The following is an 18880-nucleotide window of genomic DNA, read 5'->3' as shown; positions in this document are numbered from 1 at the left end:
AACACATAATTTCAGTTACCAAGATCAGTATTGATTTTTATGTGCTGAATCCTTTTAACTCTCTTGTTTTGACTGCGTGTTGGGTCATCTTTCTTTTCTTATAGAACTGTATTGCTGTTGATAAGAATTATCCTTGAATATTGCCAGTGTGTGGATAATATCCCATCTGTTACTACTGACATGCTTACTCGTCTGTCAGATTTATTGAAGGTGTGTATGATTTCACTGTGATGGAAAAATAGTTGGAAGAAGTAATTCATTAGAGTATGACTAATCTTCAAATTCTGAGACATTTCAAGGTTAAGTTTTCTTTAAGACATTAATTTTGTACATTTGATTGTGGTTGAATCACAACATGTTACTGGAAGAAGGCCACCTACTTCCTTCTCACTTCGCATTTAGTGATTCCTCATTATACCCATAGAGTTGTTAATGACATTGGAGACAGGAGATGATTTGTTCGTTAGGTGCTGAACATGACTGAGGCCACTTAGGTCAAAAAACCTGGACTGGTTTCAAATGTGCATGGAAGGAATTCACTGAACTTTACAAAATTCATCTCACTAAGGTTAGAGATTTTTCTTAAATCATTCTTTCAGAACCATTGATGTAAAATGAAAATGTGGTGATAATCTTATTCAGCCATTTCATTTTAACAGATTTTTTTAACTGCTAGCATAAAGAAAAGGCTTCTTTTCAAATGTCTAATCAGTTAATTCTTCCCCCAAATTGAGTTGTCCTATTTTAGTCCAGAAAGATTTTGTTACCCTTTTGAAAATAGGACCCTCCGATAAGAATGCAGAAACTGAGCTAGTTTTTTTTTTAATTGAAGTATAATTAACATATAGTGTTATGTTAGTTTCAGTGAAACTGAGCTAGTTTTATGAATGCAGACTAAAGAATTTCTGAACAATTTATTTTTAGAATTTTACTTTTTTCCTACCGGACAATAAATATTATCGTTTAGGAACACCCCTCGCCTCTTTTTTGTCATTACATAAATAGATCCTAGTTGCTCCTACTAGAAAATTCATTTGGTCCTTGAATGAGAGGAAAGAGGAATGTAGTTTTAGAACTGTAAATAAACACATTGCCAGCATATACAGAACAGTTTTTAATAAATTGTCGGGCTTTTTCTTTCTCCTTCCTTTGTTAGTACTTCAATTCAAGAAGTTGCCAGTTAGTTCTTGGAGCTGGTGCACTGCAAGTTGTTGGATTAAAAACAATAACTACAAAAAATTTGGGTATGGATTCTTGTTTTTAATTCACATGTTGAGATTTTACGATGATGTTGCTATACTCATTGTGTTTTTAGTACACCTGATGTTTTTATGACTCTAATTTAAAGACTCTAAAGTTATTTCACTGTTCGATGTATTACCATGATTGAAAAATTGGCTCCTGGGGAAATGTTATGAGGAATTTCCACTCTAATGAGTATAAGTTATTTGGAAGTTGCACCACTATAGAAAATGTTAAGATGTAATGTATATGAGGTGCTTTGAGGTGAAAGATATCTGAATGTCACAAGAGAATCCGTTGTCCCATTAGCTTCCTCATGTCAGTAATACTAACAACTTGAGGTCATTGGGAAAAGCAGCATGTTTACTACATTATTCAGTACCAAATTATTTAAGTGAAATAATGTTGCTTTCTGCCACTGTGTTCTTCATTTATGAAATAAACTGGGGTCTGTATGAAATTGACATTTTAAAATTTATTTTGATATATAATTAAAGTAAACTAATTCTCTTTTTTGTTTCTCCGTGATGTATCCACTGCCTGGATCTTCAGCTCTATCTTCACGTTGTTTGCAGTTAATTGTGCACTACATTCCTGTTATCCGGGCTCATTTTGAAGCTCGACTACAGCCTAAGCAGTATAGCATGCTTAGGCATTTTGATCACATCACTAAGGTACTTTTCCTTGTATTTTCTACTGAAGTTTCATAAATTTAATTCCTTAATTGGTAAATATTTTTTAGATGTATTCCAGGGACTTTAATATTCTGTCTCATTACAGGACTACCATGACCACATCGCTGAAATATCAGCTAAGCTTGTAGCGATAATGGATAGCTTATTTGACAAGCTGTTATCCAAGGTAATGATTTATGGAAACTATTAGGCAATGTTTAAAGGCATTGTGCCTTTTCATAGTTGTCTAGCCAATCAGATTCCTCAGGGTTTAGAAAAACTCAATAAATTGTTCAGATTGCCCAATAGTGGATAGTCATCTCCTAGGGGGTTGGGAGGGGACAGGAGGGAGATTATTTTAAGAATGATAGAAACTCTCTACAGAAGTGATTTTATGTTAGCTACATTGACAAATATGTAGCTTCTTCAAACTAGATTTTAGTCTGAAAGCCTTCCAGAGATAGAATTGGGAGAACAAAGTTCAAAATAGAGAAAAAAGTAAATACGTTATTTGTGGGAAGGTATATTCTTTATTTTCCAGACTGAAATGGCAAAGTCTGAGGTGCTGTATTATTTCCCTCATAGATAATCAATTTCAATATCCGTTTCTTGTTTGCTTCCCATTCCTAATAGATCATTAAAAGAAGTATTGGTTTCCAATGAATCCTGTATTACACTGGAGAGTATTTCCAGAAAAATGTTACTTAATCAGCCCTAGTCACTTTTGCTCTATCCTTCACTCTTTTCTTTTCCTAAGTTCCTTAACACCTGTTTTAGCGACAAAGCAGAAATTTCATAACTTGAAATTTTGAAGGTCTATTTAGTTTATATGTTTTGCCCAAGAGTATGTTTAGGGTAATCATCAGACGAGGCACTTTGGTATGCTTTTCTGCTATTTGCATTCTTCAGGATTCTGAGATGGTAGGAGCAGCAGGCACATGAAAATCATAAAAGTGCAAGATAAAATGGCATCCATTCACAGATACAGATGTACTCGCACCTTTGAAGGTGACAGTGGGGAAAGAGTGCTTGGAAAATAAGATTGCATTTAATAGGTCTCAAATGCTTTGGTTGTAAGACCCCTCTTTACACTCTTAAAAATAATCAACGGGGACGCCTGGGTGGCTTTGTCGGTTAAGCGTCCGACTTCAGCTCAGGTCAAGGTCCGTGAGTTCAAGCCCCGCGTCGGGCTCTGTGCTGACAGCTCAGAGCCTGGAGCCTGTTTCAGATTCTGTGTCTTCCTCTCTCTCTGCCCCTCCCCTGTTCATGCTCTGTCTCTCTCTGTCTCAAAAATAAATAAACGTTAAAAAAAATTAAAAAAAAAATAAAAATAATCAACGACCTCAAACAGCTTTTATTTATACAAATTGTACCAATCAGTAAGTACCATATTAGACGTTAAAACTAAGAAAAATTTAAAACACAAGAATATACAAACATGCATTCCATTGGCCATCAGAATGATGACATTGTTTCAACTCCTCTAAAAATCCCTACTCTGCAATCATGAGAGAATGAGAGTGAAAAAGTTAGTAACATTTTAGTATTATTATGAAAATGGATTTTAGTCCACAGTTTCCTAGAAAGAGTATCTGACTCCCAAGTGTCCCCAGACTGCACTTTGAGAATGTCTGAGGTGGCTGATAGATAACCTAGATGTTTTATGCTTTTAAGAAGCTTAAAGAATTTATAGTCATGTGCAAACATACCTGTATTATGTTCTACCTGTTAAATTAGTTTCTAGTTTTGTATGGAGAAGAAATATTGTTTAGGAATTCTCTGATTTTCTTTATGGTTGCCAAGTAGTAACTAAATTCAAAAGCAGTTCTGTTTCACCAGTTTTGCTTTTTGATACTTGTCATTCTTCTGTCTACCAAAAGTCAATAAATAACAATGTGACTACTCTCAAGAAGTTTACCATCTGTTACCAGAGAGGAGGTGGGCAGGGGATGGGTTAATAGGTGATGGGTATTAAGGAGGGCACTTGTGATGAGCCCTGGGTGTTGTATGTAAGTGACGAATCACTAAATTCTACACCTGAAACTAATATTACGCAGTATGTTAACTAAATGGAATTTAAATAAAAACCTGGAGGAAAAATAATTTTTAACAAAAAGTTTACCATCTAACAAGGCAGAGGACTGCAAACACCTAACAATGTTAAATAGTGGAATTAGGAATAAGCTGTGGAATATAATGAAGCAAACCCAAAAAGTGCCAGTACTCTTAAAACCTTGACTTTATTCTATCATTTTGGTCATACAGAGTTTTGTTTGTTTTTTTGTTTTGTTTGTTTTTACCAAGAATTGGGACTGTGGCTAGACATTTTCCTGTGGCAATTAGTTTTATTCATTTTTTAATTTTTAATTTTTTGATAAAAAATAAAGAATTATTTAATGAGCTTTGCAAATATTTATCACCTCTATTTAATAGTCATATCTTGCTTTTTTTGCTAAAATAAATGTGAGGCATTACGATACTTCATCCCTACATAGTATGTATTTCTAAAACCAAAGGACCCTTTGTTAAATATTCATGCTACCATATCATACCTAACAAAATTAGCAATAATTCCTTAATATCATCTAATATTTATTCTTATCTAAAATTTATCAGTTGTCTCAAAATGTCTTTTTTCAATAACTTGTTTGAACAGAGGCTTCTCTACATAGTCTACACAGTACATTTAGTTACTGTTTCCTACGTCTTTTATAAAGTTTAAATATCCTGCTCCTCATTATTTTTAATGTTAAGAATGTGCCTAGACTTTTGCAACTTAGTATTTTCACTACTATCTTTCCTACTAACTACTTCTCCCATTACCTTGACCTGTTACATTCTCTCTGTACTAACATGTCTCTCTGCCCTTCCCTGCTGTATTTGCTTCATGTGTTGTCCAGGAGTTTAGCTCTGTTTTTAATTCATACTGAAATACCAAACAATGTTTGAGTTGGGTTAGCCTCTTAATTTTAGCTTTTTATTTTCTTATCTGAAAATTTTATTTGGAGAAAGAAGGATAACACAGTAATATAGGCTCTTTCTAAGAAGCTAATAAGTAGTGGTACCATTGCTTGGGTAGAATGAATCATTAATATGTAATTGTACTACTGACTAAACTAATGTCCCAGCCTTCACTTATTCATTCATTCAGGAAGTTAAATTGTGTTAAGTAACCAGGATACATAAGGGTTAGGAAGTCTTCAGCATTGTCCCTCAAATAGTAAAATATCCAATAGGAAAAGTATATTGATAATTTTAACAGGAAATAGAATATGTAAAGTGCCACAAGTAAGGAATCGACTTTGTGCTATTGAAACTTTTAATGCTTTGGAAGAGATGGTTGCCAGCTGAGGAGGGAGATCTGGGAAAGCTTTAGGGATGTGGCATGCATCTAAGTTTTGCTCGTAAAGATAGGCATGGTTAGGGCAAATGAAGTTGAGGTAAAGAGATACTCTGAGGTAACAGCATGTAGGTAAGAATCATAAGGAGGAAGTTTAGTGTCAGGGTTTTGGAGTCAGGTAGACCTAAGTTCAAATTCAATGTTTGTCACATATTTGCCATTGAAGCACCTTGGAAAAATTATTAATTTCCTTAACTTCAGTTTCTATCTTTAAATTGGGAAAATAATAGAGCCTCATAAGGTTATAGTGAGGATTAATGAGATAATATACATGGGGTGCTTTTCTTTTATCATGTGTCTGACTATAGCAAGTTTCCAGTAAATGTTGAATGCTAATGCTTTTGCTATTGTTGTTAATAACAACAAAATTAAGTTACTCTATTTAGCCAATGAATCAGGGTGAGTGAACTGATTGTTAGGTGAACTGAGATATGTTAGGAAGATAGTGAAGAGTTTTGACTACCAGTGGAAAGCTAAACAGTTTAAGTCAGGTTTACGGGGCTATAACACGTTCAATAAAATTCACCCTTTTTCTTAAAAAAAGAAACTCTCATTTGAGAGACACAGAGAGTGTGGGAGAGGCACAGAGAGAGAGAGAGAGAGAGAGAGAGAGAGAGAGAGAGAGAGAATCTTAAGCAGGCTCCATGCTCAGCACAGAGCCCAATACAGGGCTCCCTCCCACTACCCTGGGGTCATGACCTGAGCTGAAATCAAGAATAAGACGCTCAACCAACTAAACCACCCAAGCACCCCTAAAATTCACCCTAAGTATATGATGACTTTAATAATAGAACTACCACAATCAAGATATTGACCAGTTCCATCACTGTTAAACATTGTCTCCAGCAGTCAGTTCTCTTCCCATATCCCAAAACCTTGACACCACTGATCTGATGTTCATCTGTATAGTTTTGCTTTTTCCAAAATGTCCTATAAATGGAATTTTACAGAATGTAGCTGTTGTCCCAGGCTCCTTTCATTTAATATAATGCTTTTGAAATTTATAGCATATGTTAGTGGTTTGTTCTTTTTATTAGAGAGTAGTATCAATTGTACGGATGCATCACTTTGTTTATTCATCCATTTATCAGTGAATAGACCTTTGAGTTGTCTCCAGTCTTTGCCTGTTACAATAATGCTGCTATAAACATTCATGTGCACATCTTTATGTGGGCATGTATTCTATTTCTTTTGTGTAAATACAAAACTTTTGTACATAAATGCAAAACTTTATAATATCTTTACAAAAAACTGCCAAATTGTTTTCTGAAGTGATTGTACCATTTTGTCTTCCTACTTTTGATATATCAGAGTTCGGGGTGCTCTTCATCTTCACCCGCACTTTATATTGTCTGTATGGGTTTTTTTGTTTTTGTTTTGTTTAACTTTTTTAATGTTTATTTTTTGGAGAGTTTTTAAGTATTTTCTCCCAGTCTATCGCTTATCTTTTCATTTTCTTGACAGTGTCATACAAAAGCAGTTTTAAATTCTGATGAATTCCAGTTTATCATTTCTTTCTTTTATTGTTCATGCTTGTGTCCTATCCTAAGAAGTTTTTGTATAACCCAAGTTACACAGATAATTTCCAGTGTTTTCTTATATCTGTGATCCATTTCTAGTTGATTTTTGTATGTAGTGCAAAGTATGAGTCAGTGTTCATTTTTCTGGATAGTTCCAGCACCTTTTGTTGAAGGCTATCCTTTCTCCATTGGCATCTTTGTTGAAAATCAATTGGCTATTTTTGTGTGGGCCTTTTTTTGAACTGTCTAATCTGTTCCTTTGATCTGTAAGTCCATCTTACACCAATACCACACTGTCTTAACTACTGTAGCATTACTAGAAGTCTTGGAATCAGGTAATGTAAGTCCTGGGATGTGAAGCCTTCTCAGTAGCCCCACCCCTCCTCCAGTGGTAACCAATTTGGTTTATGATCCTAGGCTTAAAGGTATTTTCTGTTTCTGTTCCTCACACAGTGGCCCTGGGGATGAAAGAGTTTGGTGCCCTTTCTCAGTGACTTAAGGCTTTTGCTTGGTATAAGAGGAGGGTGCAGGGAATTCGTCGGCATTGGTTCCTTTTCTCTAGTGGCAGCCATTCGCCTCCTGCTTGTCTGTGCTGCTACTGAGAGTGACTCTGTGACTCTGTGGTCTCCTGCTCTGATCTCAGTGTTGCTTCCGAGTACCGAGTTCCGAGAGTGTGAATGAGTGCACACTCTCCTTATAGCTAGAGTTCTCATTTATTGTAAACATGTACTAGTTCATATTTGGCCTTTGGGATTTTGTTAAAATGTTAGTTGTTTTCTTTCTTTTTTGCTTCTGTGGTAGTCACCTCTTCTTCCTATGCTCTGCCATAATGAGACATTTCGTGTGTCCCATCTCCTCAGAAGGGCTTGTGACTCTTTGGAATTCGTTCCCGTGGTTCTGGGGACCTTTGTTCTCTGATGGGTTGAAGAAAAGTTATGATTTTGTAAATTATTATGGTTTTTCTTGTGGTTAAGGTAGTAGAACATTGTCTTACAGCTTTCTAAATTTTAAACAGAAGTAGAACCCCAAGATTTTTAAACTAACAAATCACCTGATTAGAATTGCACTTCAGAAGGACTTATCAGATAGTATGTAGAATGGATTTGAGGTGATATGAAATGTCTTCTGTTTGAAATAGTTTCACTTAATTGTTATCATTTGAAGACTCAGCAGCCCAGGTGTGCTGCTCAGGAAGCCACCTCCACTATTGCCTAAATGTCCTTCATCCGTGTTCTGTAGCATGCAATGTCCACTTTCTGGAACACCAGCCAGCTTTTAGGGAGCTCCCCAAAGCTCCCTGTCTCTGATTCATCTTTGTACACTCCCACTATTGTAGTATCTGACACATTCATTCCAGCATACGTATTCTCATATGTAGGTCCATATACTCATATACATACATATGTACATATATACATACATATATGTACATATACATACACATCTAAGAAAATACTTATCCAGAAGTTACTGTGTACCAAGCAGCTTTATTTAATGTTTGTTGACCTTATAATTGGACTCATTAAAATGCTAGTATATTTTTTCACATAAGAAGTATTGAAGACCTCACCTAGGGCAATGTTTCTCAACTGAGACAGTTTTGTTCCCAGAGGATATTCAGAAATGTTGGGATATTTTTGGTTGTCGGAGTTTGGGGAGTGGGCTGATACTGGTACTGAACATCCTATAATACACAGGACAGCCCTTGCAACAATGAATGATGTAGCCAAAATGTCAGTAGTGTAGAGGTTGAGAAACTCTGACCTAGAGTATTAATGTGCAAAATACTCTGAAAGTACATTTGATGGCACTTAGTCACCAATTCAATATAAGGAACCAAGGAGAAGGAGGAATAAAAACTGAGCTGGAGATTTCCAGGCTGTGTGAGCAGGAGGATTGTAATAACAGCAATAGTAATTGAAACAGGAAAGAGGCAGGTTTGGGAAAGCTTATAGTAAACTCAGTTATGGTATGGAACATTGAGGAAATGTGTGACTTAATAAAGTGGTTCTGGATTAGAGATAAATTAGAAGCTGTTAGATTGAATGAGATTGATAGGAGAGAAAGAAGGGAAAATGAGGGGGGTTAACACGGAAGAAGCTTTGCACTTAGGAGATAGGAGACGTCTTTTTCCTCCAGGAGGGGGAGGAAGGAACCAGGAAAGCATTGTGTCACACAAGGACTGTGTTTCAAGCGTGAAGGTATGTGAATACTGCAGAGTAGTGAGGAAGCAGAAGTAGAAAAGTTACTAAATTTGGAAGTTTGGATGTCTTTAGTGATTTTGGCAGAAAGAAATTTCAGAAGATTGTTAATAGTGGAAGAAGGTGGTTTGGGTGGTGGCAAGAATCAAATTTTAAGGGTTGAGAATAAAGAATATGGTATCAAGTTTCAGTGACTGAAGAAATATGATGGTGAAGGTTAGATGGAAAGAATAGTATCTTTAGGGGGGCGCCTGGTTGCTCAGTTGGTTAAGCGTCCGACTTCGGTTCAGGTCATGATCTCGCGGTCCATGAGTTCGAGCCCTGCTTCGACCTCGTGTTTTGTGGGTTCGAGGCTCGCATTGGGCTCCGTGCTGACAGCTTAGAGCCTGGAGCCTGTTTAGATTCTGTCTGTCTGTCTGTCTGTCTCTCTCTCTCTCCTCTCTCTCTCTCTCTCTCTCACTCACTCACTCACCCTCCCCTGTTCATGCTCTGTCTCTGTCTCAAAAATAAACATTTTTAAAAAAATTTAAAAAAAAAGAATGGTATCTTTAGGGAAAGCAAGGTTCATCTTTAGGTGTGAAGGAAGGTTTTGGGGGTGTACTAGGTTCCCAGAGCTGCCAAAACAAATTACCACAGACCAAGTGGCTTAAAACCACAGAAATTTATTCTTTCATAATTCTAAAAGCTAGAAGTCCTATATCAAAGTGTTGTCGGCCATGCTTCCTCTGAAGGTTCTAGCAAAGAGTCTTTCCCTGCCTCTTTCTAGTTTCTGGTGCCTGCTGTCATTCTCTGTTGGCATTCTTTGGCTTATAGATGCACCATTTCAGTCTCTACCTCTGTCTTCATGTGGCCATTTTCCTTCTGTGTGTCTTTCTAAATTTCCTTAATTTTTTTTATTAAAAATTTTTTAATGTTTATTTATTTTGAGAGAGAGAGAGAGAGAGAGAGACAGACCGTGAACAGGTGAGGGGCAGAGAGAGAGGGGGAGACAGGGGCAGAGAGAGAGACAATCTGAAGCAGGCTCCAGGCCCTGAGCAGTCAGCACAGAGCCCTACGTGGGGCTTGAACTCACAAACTGTGAGATCATGACCTGAGCCGAAGTAGGACTCTTAACCAATTGAGCCACCCAAGTGCCTCTCCTTTCTTTTATAAGGACATCAGTCAGTGGATTTAGTGCCCACTCTAATCCAGTATGACCTTATAAAGTTCAGAGTAAACATGAATTTGGGCAGATACTATTCAGTACAGGGTGGTAGTTAAAATAAGGGGATGTTACCATAACGAGGTAACTACTTCATAACTACTAGGATGCCTAAATAAAAGGACAGTAACAAGTGTTGGTGAGGATATGGAGATATTGGAACCCTCATACACTGCTGGGTAGGGTTTTAAAAAAAATTTGGCATTTTCTAAGAAGATTAAATATAAAGTTACCATATGACCCAGTAATTCCACTTCTAGGTATACACCTAAAAGAATTGAAAACATTTGTCCACACAAAAACCAGTACATGAATGTTCATAGCATCATTACTGATAGCCAAAAAGTAGAAAGAAACCAAATGTCCATCATTAGATGATTGGATAAACTGTGATATATTCATTCAATAGAATATCATGCAGCCATTTAAAAGATGAAGTATTGATGCATGTCAACAACATGGATGAATCTTGAAAGCATTATGCTAAGTGAAAAAAGCTAGTCACAAAAAGCCATGTGTTATAGGAGTACATTTATAGAGATTAGTGGTTGTCAGGAGCAACCTCAGGGAGGGAGGAATGGGAGTGACTGTGAAAGGTTATGGGTTTCTTTTGGGGTGAGGAGAATGTTCGGAAGTTAGTGGTAATGGTTTTATAACTATGAGTTTACTAAAAACCAGTTAATTGTACACTTGAAAAGGGTGAATTTTATTGTGTGTGAATTATATCGCTATTATTAATAAAAAAAATAGAAGATAAGGGGATTTTTATATTTCTAGGCTGAAGAAAGGTAAACCATTAGGTTGGTCACAACTTTGCTGATCTTGGTCCAGTCACGTGGTGACTTCTGCATGGTTCTTTTAAGAGCAATATATTGGAACTTATCATTTTAATAACTATGTAAGATTAGTACATTAGATTATTTAGCCCAGATTTGTCTTATAAATAAAAATAGTATATAATTTAAGCTGTGAATTACAAGATACGGGCCAAAGATGGCTGTTTGAATGATACCAGTATATTGTTCCAAATGTAAGAATAGTTAAAATGAATTTACCTAAGTTTAAATTTTCAGTATAGGTCATTGCTGAAAAAGTCTTCCTTTACAACATCTTTAAAGTAAATACGATTGGGGCGCCTGGGTGGCTCAGTCGGTTAAGCGTCCGACTTCAGCTCAGGTCACGATCTCGCGGTCAGTGAGTTCGAGCCCCGCGTCGGGCTCTGGGCTGATGGCTCAGAGCCTGGAGCCTGCTTCCGGTTCTGTGTCTCCCTCTGTCTCTGCCCCTCCCCCGTTCATGCTCTGTCTCTCTCTGTCTCAAAAATAAATAAACGTTAAAAAAAAAAAAAAATTAAAGTAAATACGATCACTTTATTGGCTTACCTATAAAAGAAAAAGAAAACTTTGATACCAGAGTCCTATTGGTTTTGGATATGATCATGTTGACACATTCTTAAAATCATCTTTAAAAAATAATCTCTTAATTTGGAAGGCCTACTTTATTATTTTTATTTATTTATTTTTTTAATTTTTTTTAACGTTTATTTATTTTTGAGACAGAGAGAGACAGAGCATGAACGGGGGAGGGGCAGAGAGAGAGGGAGACACAGAATCCGAAGCAGGCCATCAGCCCAGAGCCCGACGCGGGGCTCGAACTCACGGACCACGAGATCATGACCTGAACTGAAGTCAGACGCTTAACCGACTGAGCCACCCAGGCGCCCCTGGAAGGCCTACTTTAAAGATTCACGTCATTGTATATTGAGCCAGATTGGTAGCTAACATTTTTTGAGCACTTACTTTGTATTAAGCACTGTTTTGTGTTCTTATGAGTCATCTTTTTAAGTCCTCACAGAAAGCCCTTTGAGATAGAAATGAAGTAACTTGCCCAGCATTAGCTAACCATCTAAAGAGCTAGGATTTGAACCCAAACAGTCTATCTTAAGAAAGGAAGCAGCCTGTGTTCTTAGCCACTAAATTATGATGGCTTTCTTAGATTAGGATAGTTAATGAAAAGTTCTTGAGATATGCCTGAGTAGCACAGATCATGGTTGAAGTGTAAGTTTCAACTATACCAGAGTTGGACATGTAACATGGGCCAAAAACATATGTTTTAGGAAACACTGGAGACAATTAACAATCCAGAGGACATGAACATAATTCTCATTGTTTTTCTCTGCCAGTATGAGGTGAAAGCTCCCGTTCCTTCTGCCTGTTTCAGGAATATTTGTAAGCAAATGGCAAAAATGCATGAAGCTATATTTGATCTTCTTCCAGAAGAACAAACACAAGTGAGTAGTAATTCCTAAAACTACTTTTTTTATACATAACATATGCATACAGAATTGGAGTGTTTTTTATATACTTTTGGTACAGTTAAGCCTAGTTCATTTTTCCGATATGATTATTTTTTCAGCTGTTATATTAACCTGTGAAATGTGGATACAAATGTCTGATTTCAAAGTGCCTCTAGCTCTAACAGGCCAGAGCAATAATTGCTCTGCTATATGGTCAGCATTATAAAAAGCAGATATTTTGTTTGTCCGTTGAGTATAGAGATCCTAGATTCTACTTACGTCATTCATTATAGTATCAGTTTGAAAATCAGAGTTGGCATTTATCAATAGTAAAATATGTTGCTGTTATTATAATCCAAGTGGGATATGAAGGAATTAGTGATAGAATTAATAATGAGAGGACACATGAAATAACTCAGTCAGTATACCTTATTTTTGTTAGATCAACATAAATGATCTTAGTGTGCATAAACCAGGAAAATAGTAAAATTTGGCACCTCTCACCTGTGAAATATCCACTCCTTGTCCCTACTGTCTTCCCCTACAAAAGTGTTATCAGAGTTTTCTCCATTGTTCACCTACACTTCTACCCCATCCCCTCTACTTGCTTTGTTTCCCTCTCCTGATACTTTAAAGATTCCAGTATTTTTTTCCCAATCTTTTTTTTTTTTAATGTATATTTATTTTTGAGAGAGAGTGTGAGTGAGCTGGGGAGAGACAGAGAAAGAGGAGGACAGAGGATCCCAAGCAGGCTTTGCACTGATAGCAGTGAGCCTGATGTGGGGCTTGAACCCACAAACCATGAGATCATGACCTGAGCTGAAGTCAGATGCTTAACTGACTGAGCCACCCAGACGCCCCTCCAGTCTTCTTTACCCACCTTAGCTTGTTCCCTCTGTACAAGGCTATCTCATTTGAGCCCAGTTGTAGAATGATACAGTGTTGGAATACAAGCTTAGTTGTATGACTAATGAGCTTAACTTTCACTGGAATTTTTGCTCTTCAAACAAGTTTCTTATTTGAGTTTGCCTCTAAATGTTTGAGTATATAGAAATGGTATCTGGGAGCAAATACTTTTGCTGTTCTTTCTCCTGGTGGTTTCCTTTCCCATACCACCTCAGACTTCCATCTGCATGCTTCCCTAGGTTTTCATTAATCATTCCAAAGCCATGATTAAATATCATCCAACTCCTTTGAGGCCCACTGAGGATTGAGGAGGAGCCATAAGATATGGAGCACCCACTTGGGTCTCTCTTTTTTTTCCTTATTTCTTCCTAGCCAAGCCATCCTTCTCATTCCAAGTATAAGATCTCACCTCTGACATTCTCACTTTTTGGATTTGTCAATCTGAGTTCTAATTATGGCCAGGTCAAGGAGCTGGGCATACAGGTATTTCATGTTTTTGTTTTTTTTTTTTTTTTAATCTCCATCATAATTTAAAGGGAACTCTTATCAAAGCTGGGCAAGAATTAGATTTTTATGTCAGTATTGTCACATGAATACCAGTAATTCCACAAAATTCCATAGGTGCCTTTATATATATTTCCTCCCATAGAAAACATGTTACTCCACAAAATCATTTTTTTTTTAATTTTTTTTTTTAACATTTATTTATTTTTGAGACAGAGAGAGACAGAGCATGAACAGGGGAGGGGCAGAGAGAGAGGGAGACACAGAATCTGAAACAGGCTCCAGGCTCTGAGCAGTCAGCACAGAGCCCGACGTGGGGCTTGAACCCACGGACAGTGAGATCGTGACCTGAGCCAAAGTCGGACGCTCAACCGACTGAGCCACCCAGGTGCCCCCACAAAAGCATTTCCAAAGATTAACTGTATATAATTTCAGGTCAGGTATTTCCCACAGAAGTATTGGGCCATTGAATCAAAACTCTGCATGCAGGAGCAATAAAATACTTTGAAGTAATTTTATCAATTTAGAAGGATGAAAGTATCTTTGCCTCTACCATTGTGACTTTGTTGTTTTGTCTTGAAGTTCTTATTTAATATACTGCAGAATTCTCCATTTCTTTATACCTGGCTTGGTTGATCCCAGTTATATATCCCAGAGGACTTCAAAGGAGCAGAAAGGCAGTGATAAATCATATCACTAAAAGAAGTACTGCTGATAAGAAGAAAAAGAGGTTTTATCCAGCTATAGAGAAAACTGTACTAAAATAGCAACTAAATACCTTCAGAGTAGCATCTTAAAAGTATATGCCAAAGCAAAGATTTTTAAAAAGTATTTTCTCCTGGGTGGCTCAGTTGGTTAAGCGTCCAGCTTTTGATTTTGGCTGAGGTCGTGATCTCGAGTTTCAGGAGTTCGAGCCCCATGTCAGGCTCCGCACTGATAGTACCGAGCCTGCTTGGGATTCTCTCTCCCCGTCTCTGCCCCTCGTCTGCTCGTGCTCTCTCTCAAAATAAATAAATAAATAGATTTTTTCCAAATAATATTGATTTGATACTGATGACTCAGATGCTTATGTCTTCTATTTCAAAAGAGCTTTAAGAAACCATATTACTTCTTTTCCAGATGTTATTTTTAAGAATTAATGCAAGTTATAAACTCCACTTGAAAAAACAGTTATCTCATTTAAATGTGATAAATGATGGAGGACCTCAAAATGGGTATGTTTTCAACATATTTTTACTACATGCTCCAGTATTGGATTGCCTGATTGGTTTTTATTCATTACGCTGTCCTTTTCCATTATAATCTTGCCAGATCTGCACCATGGTAAAATCAGCAACTTTTTCCTCTGTGGAGAGGACATCTATATTAACTTGTCTATCTACATTAAAGTGTTTTATAAGTGGTCAATTACTTACATGTCTGTTTTGAGGTAGTGTGGGTCAGTAGCACATCCTTATGTTATGCAGTAGTCTCCCTGTATCCAGACAGGACTCGAAGTCCTAGTTTGTAGCTGTGTGACCATGAGAAGGTCCACTTAACTTCTGCCTTATTTATAAAATGAGAAGGATAAAATCTTCTGTAACTTTCTTAAGGTTACAAAAAAATGTGTGTGTATGTACATTTTTATTGTAAGCTTTTGAACAAATTATATGTACTATCAGTGAAATATTTTAGTTATACAAAACAATTTAGAATCAGAAAACTTGGGTTAAGTTCTGCCACTTACTAGTTGTGTCACGTTAGGTAAATCACTTTTATTTTTGCACTTTTATTTTCTTGGATTTGAAAATAGGGATGATGGTAAAAAGTACCATCACAAAATTTTTGTGAAGAACATAAAGATATGGGGAAAAATTATATAAAATACAAAAGCACTGATCATGAAGCTACATCCTAATATGATTTTCTCAGTGTGCTATCCGTTCTGTGGATTTTAGGAATAAAACATTAAGTTTTGGGCTTCAATTTCAAACTTATAGGAACAAATGAAAAAATGCATTTTAGAGTCAGAAATTGGCCCTGTCCAACAAAACAAGTACACTGAATTGATTTTGCAAAAAATATTTGGGAGCTTCATAATACTGAATGTGTTGGCCACGCCGAGTTAGTTTTATGCAACAATCTGATTCTCTCCCTTAATTATTACCTGGTTCTTCTTTTTCTTTTTTTTTTAAGAATTGTTATTTTCAAAAGTTTCAGAGCCACAGAAAAGTTCAAGGACAGTTTAATGAATACCAAATACGTCTCAGAGACTATTTTTAAAAAACTAGTATTTTTAAGCCTACTCGACCCATAACCTTCTAAGTCTGGGTTGGTTCGTTCATGGGTTTTTCTGACCAGTAGTTCTGAAGCATTGAAGCTAACTCATTACCTATTATTTTCTCTGTTAATATAGCTATTTGGGGGTCTTACCAACCTAGAGATCTTCACTGTCATACACTTTTAAAGACACTAATTCTGTGTAAGTCAATTTATGTCTTGTGAGTGATTCCTTGAAAGATAGAATTCCCTGAAAATCGACCTCTAGACTCTAGCAAAAGACATAATAAACTACCTGCTTATAAGTAATTTTTGTTCCTGGAATGGCTTTAAAAATGTACTTTTTTTTTTCAAGATGAAATTCACATAAAATTAACCATTTTGCAGTTAACAATTCAGTAGCAGTTAGTGCATTCACAAGTGTGTTCTAGTTCCTGTTGTCTAGTTGTCCAGTCAGATAATAAAATAAGATCAAAGCTTAAAAAAAAAAAACCAAGAAGAAACCCTGTACCCATTAAGCAGTTACTTGCTACCTTCCTTCTCCCCAGCCCTGTTTTTTAAATGGATTTTTTTTTTTATTTAAGACATTTTAAAAATACAGACGTAAAGAAAATATTTGTATTGCTGCTACTTAATCATTAACATTTATCATTTCGCTTGGAAAAATGTTCATGTTTAAAAAAAATGGCATTCCAAATGAAATTGAAGTATCCCTGGCTCCCATCTCCAATCCCATTCTCTTTCTCCAACCTTAGTCAATATTTCTAATAAATTTGGCCTACATTTTTAAGTCCTTCTCCTTATCTCTAGATCTTAAAAAAATATGTAGCACTGTTTTATAAACTTACATGGTATATTGTACATGTGCTGCTTACTTTATTCCACTCAGCATTGTTACTGGTTTATCTATTTGATAGGAGTTGTCCATTTTTTGACATTTCTCCCACTTGAATCCACTATATTTAATGCAGCCATTTCCCCAAGAGAGATTTCTAAGTTACTACTTTTTTCCATTACAACTATGCCACAGTGAAGATCTATATGCATGTCTAGTGGTGTAATCATTTCTTTAGAGTATACTCTAAAGTATTTCTTTAGAGTAACTTGTACAAGTTAATACAAGCATATGTACATTTTCATTCGGCTAGGTTTTGCCAGAATACTCTTCAAAGTAGCTGCACCATGTTGTCAACATTTGCTATTAGATTTAATAATTGCAGGTGGTATCTTGTTTTGATTTGCATTTCCTAATGTTTGTCATCTTTTCATATATTCATTAGTCATTCAGGTGTTCTCATTTCACTTTTCCTGTTCATTTTCTTTGTCCATTTTTCTCTTGGGTATTATCTTTTTCTTGTCGATTTTAGATTTTTGCATATGCTCTCAAACTAATCTTTTGTTGGTTATATGTGTTTGCCGATATTTCCTTTTATGTTAAACAATAATTTTCAACTTTGATAGGATTATGGAAATATTTTTAAATGGAGATTTATGTTAATTTTACGTTTAGTTTTGAATGTGGGGGACCTTGCCTTAGAAAGGTTTTGTTCTGTTTTGAGCTGTTGCTGTTAGTTTCAGTGCACTTACCATATTATCACAAGTATAATTTCAAATCTTTTTAAAGCATCTTAATTAGATGAGTTTTAAATGAAAAATATGGTCCTTGTTAAATTCTGCCATGTGATGAAAGGTCAAACATTAAGCACGTAAGTCCAAAAGCATTTATAAATTAGACTGTAGTACAAACATTAAGGGTGCTTCTAATACCTCTGTCCCCGTGTAGTCCAGCGATCCAGAACTTACGTGTTCATTAAAATACTAAAGCTGGATTTCTTCTTCTCTTTTACAAACTACTAAATTAAGGTCTCCTATTCTTCCATGGGCTATATTTGTCAAAATATATGTCTACTCAGACCAGTCCCTGTTTTACATGCATGGAGCTTTGATATGTATCTGAGTGTTATTTCCTGGAATGTTCTTTCAAGTGTAGACATTAATGTGACAGCTCAATGCTCAAAAGTGTTAACACTTTCTTTTCTCATCTCGTGTTACTATATATCAGTATCTAGTTTTATATGTAGTAATATATATGCATGAATCCCAGCCTTCATTAGCTTCTTTGGATGTTACTCAGGAAACCTTGTCTTTCACCTGATTTCATTAGTCATATATATGTACAGTTGATCCTTGAACAATGCAGGAGTTAGGGGCACCAAACTACTCTCAAGTAGAAAACCCACATGTAGCTTTTGATTCCCCAGAAACTGAAGTACCAGTACCCACTGTTGACCGGAAGCTTTACTGTTAATATCAACAGCTGATTGACACATACTTTGTAGGTTATATACTATATTCTTATAATAAAGTAAGCTGGAGAAAATGTTTTGAAAATCATAAGAGAAAGTACATTTAGTGCTGTACCATGTCAAAAAAAATCTAATTAGATCCACGCAGTTCAAAGCTGTGTTGTTCAAGGGTCAACTGTATAGTCTAGTGACAACTGATTACAAAAAAACATCTTATTATTTTTCTATTTTGTTTCATGCTTTTTAGAGATCTTTTTTATTGGGCAGAATTATAAACCAATTTCAACCTGCACTGGTTTATTCCTTTTCAAGATATTTATTGTTGAAATAGAGGGCTCTATATGATGGCAGGAATCTTGCTAAGAGAAATCTAT

General features: G+C 36.1%; 1 protein-coding gene across 7 annotated transcripts in view; it reads left to right on the top strand.

The window, feature by feature from the left end:
- Positions 1–18880, top strand: part of VPS54 (VPS54 subunit of GARP complex) — a 169748-nt gene that overhangs the window by 101478 nt on the left and 49390 nt on the right. For 6 of the 7 annotated variants that reach the window (XM_042932433.1, XM_042932429.1, XM_042932427.1 and 3 more), the window contains 6 exons: positions 105–210; positions 1157–1244; positions 1795–1916; positions 2023–2103; positions 12418–12525; positions 15061–15155. In XM_042932433.1, coding sequence (XP_042788367.1) covers positions 105–210; positions 1157–1244; positions 1795–1916; positions 2023–2103; positions 12418–12525; positions 15061–15155 — 600 coding nt within the window. Of the gene's footprint in view, positions 1–104; positions 211–467; positions 569–1156; positions 1245–1794; positions 1917–2022; positions 2104–12417; positions 12526–15060; positions 15156–18880 lie in introns of those variants that run through there. The other variant, XR_006200707.1, reaches the window with a different exon arrangement.

This window comes from Panthera leo, chromosome A3 (genome assembly GCF_018350215.1).
Source record: "Panthera leo isolate Ple1 chromosome A3, P.leo_Ple1_pat1.1, whole genome shotgun sequence".
Taxonomy (NCBI): domain Eukaryota; kingdom Metazoa; phylum Chordata; class Mammalia; order Carnivora; family Felidae; genus Panthera; species Panthera leo.
Note: the sequence above shows the minus strand (reverse complement) of the source record. Positions and strands in the feature narration are given on the sequence as shown.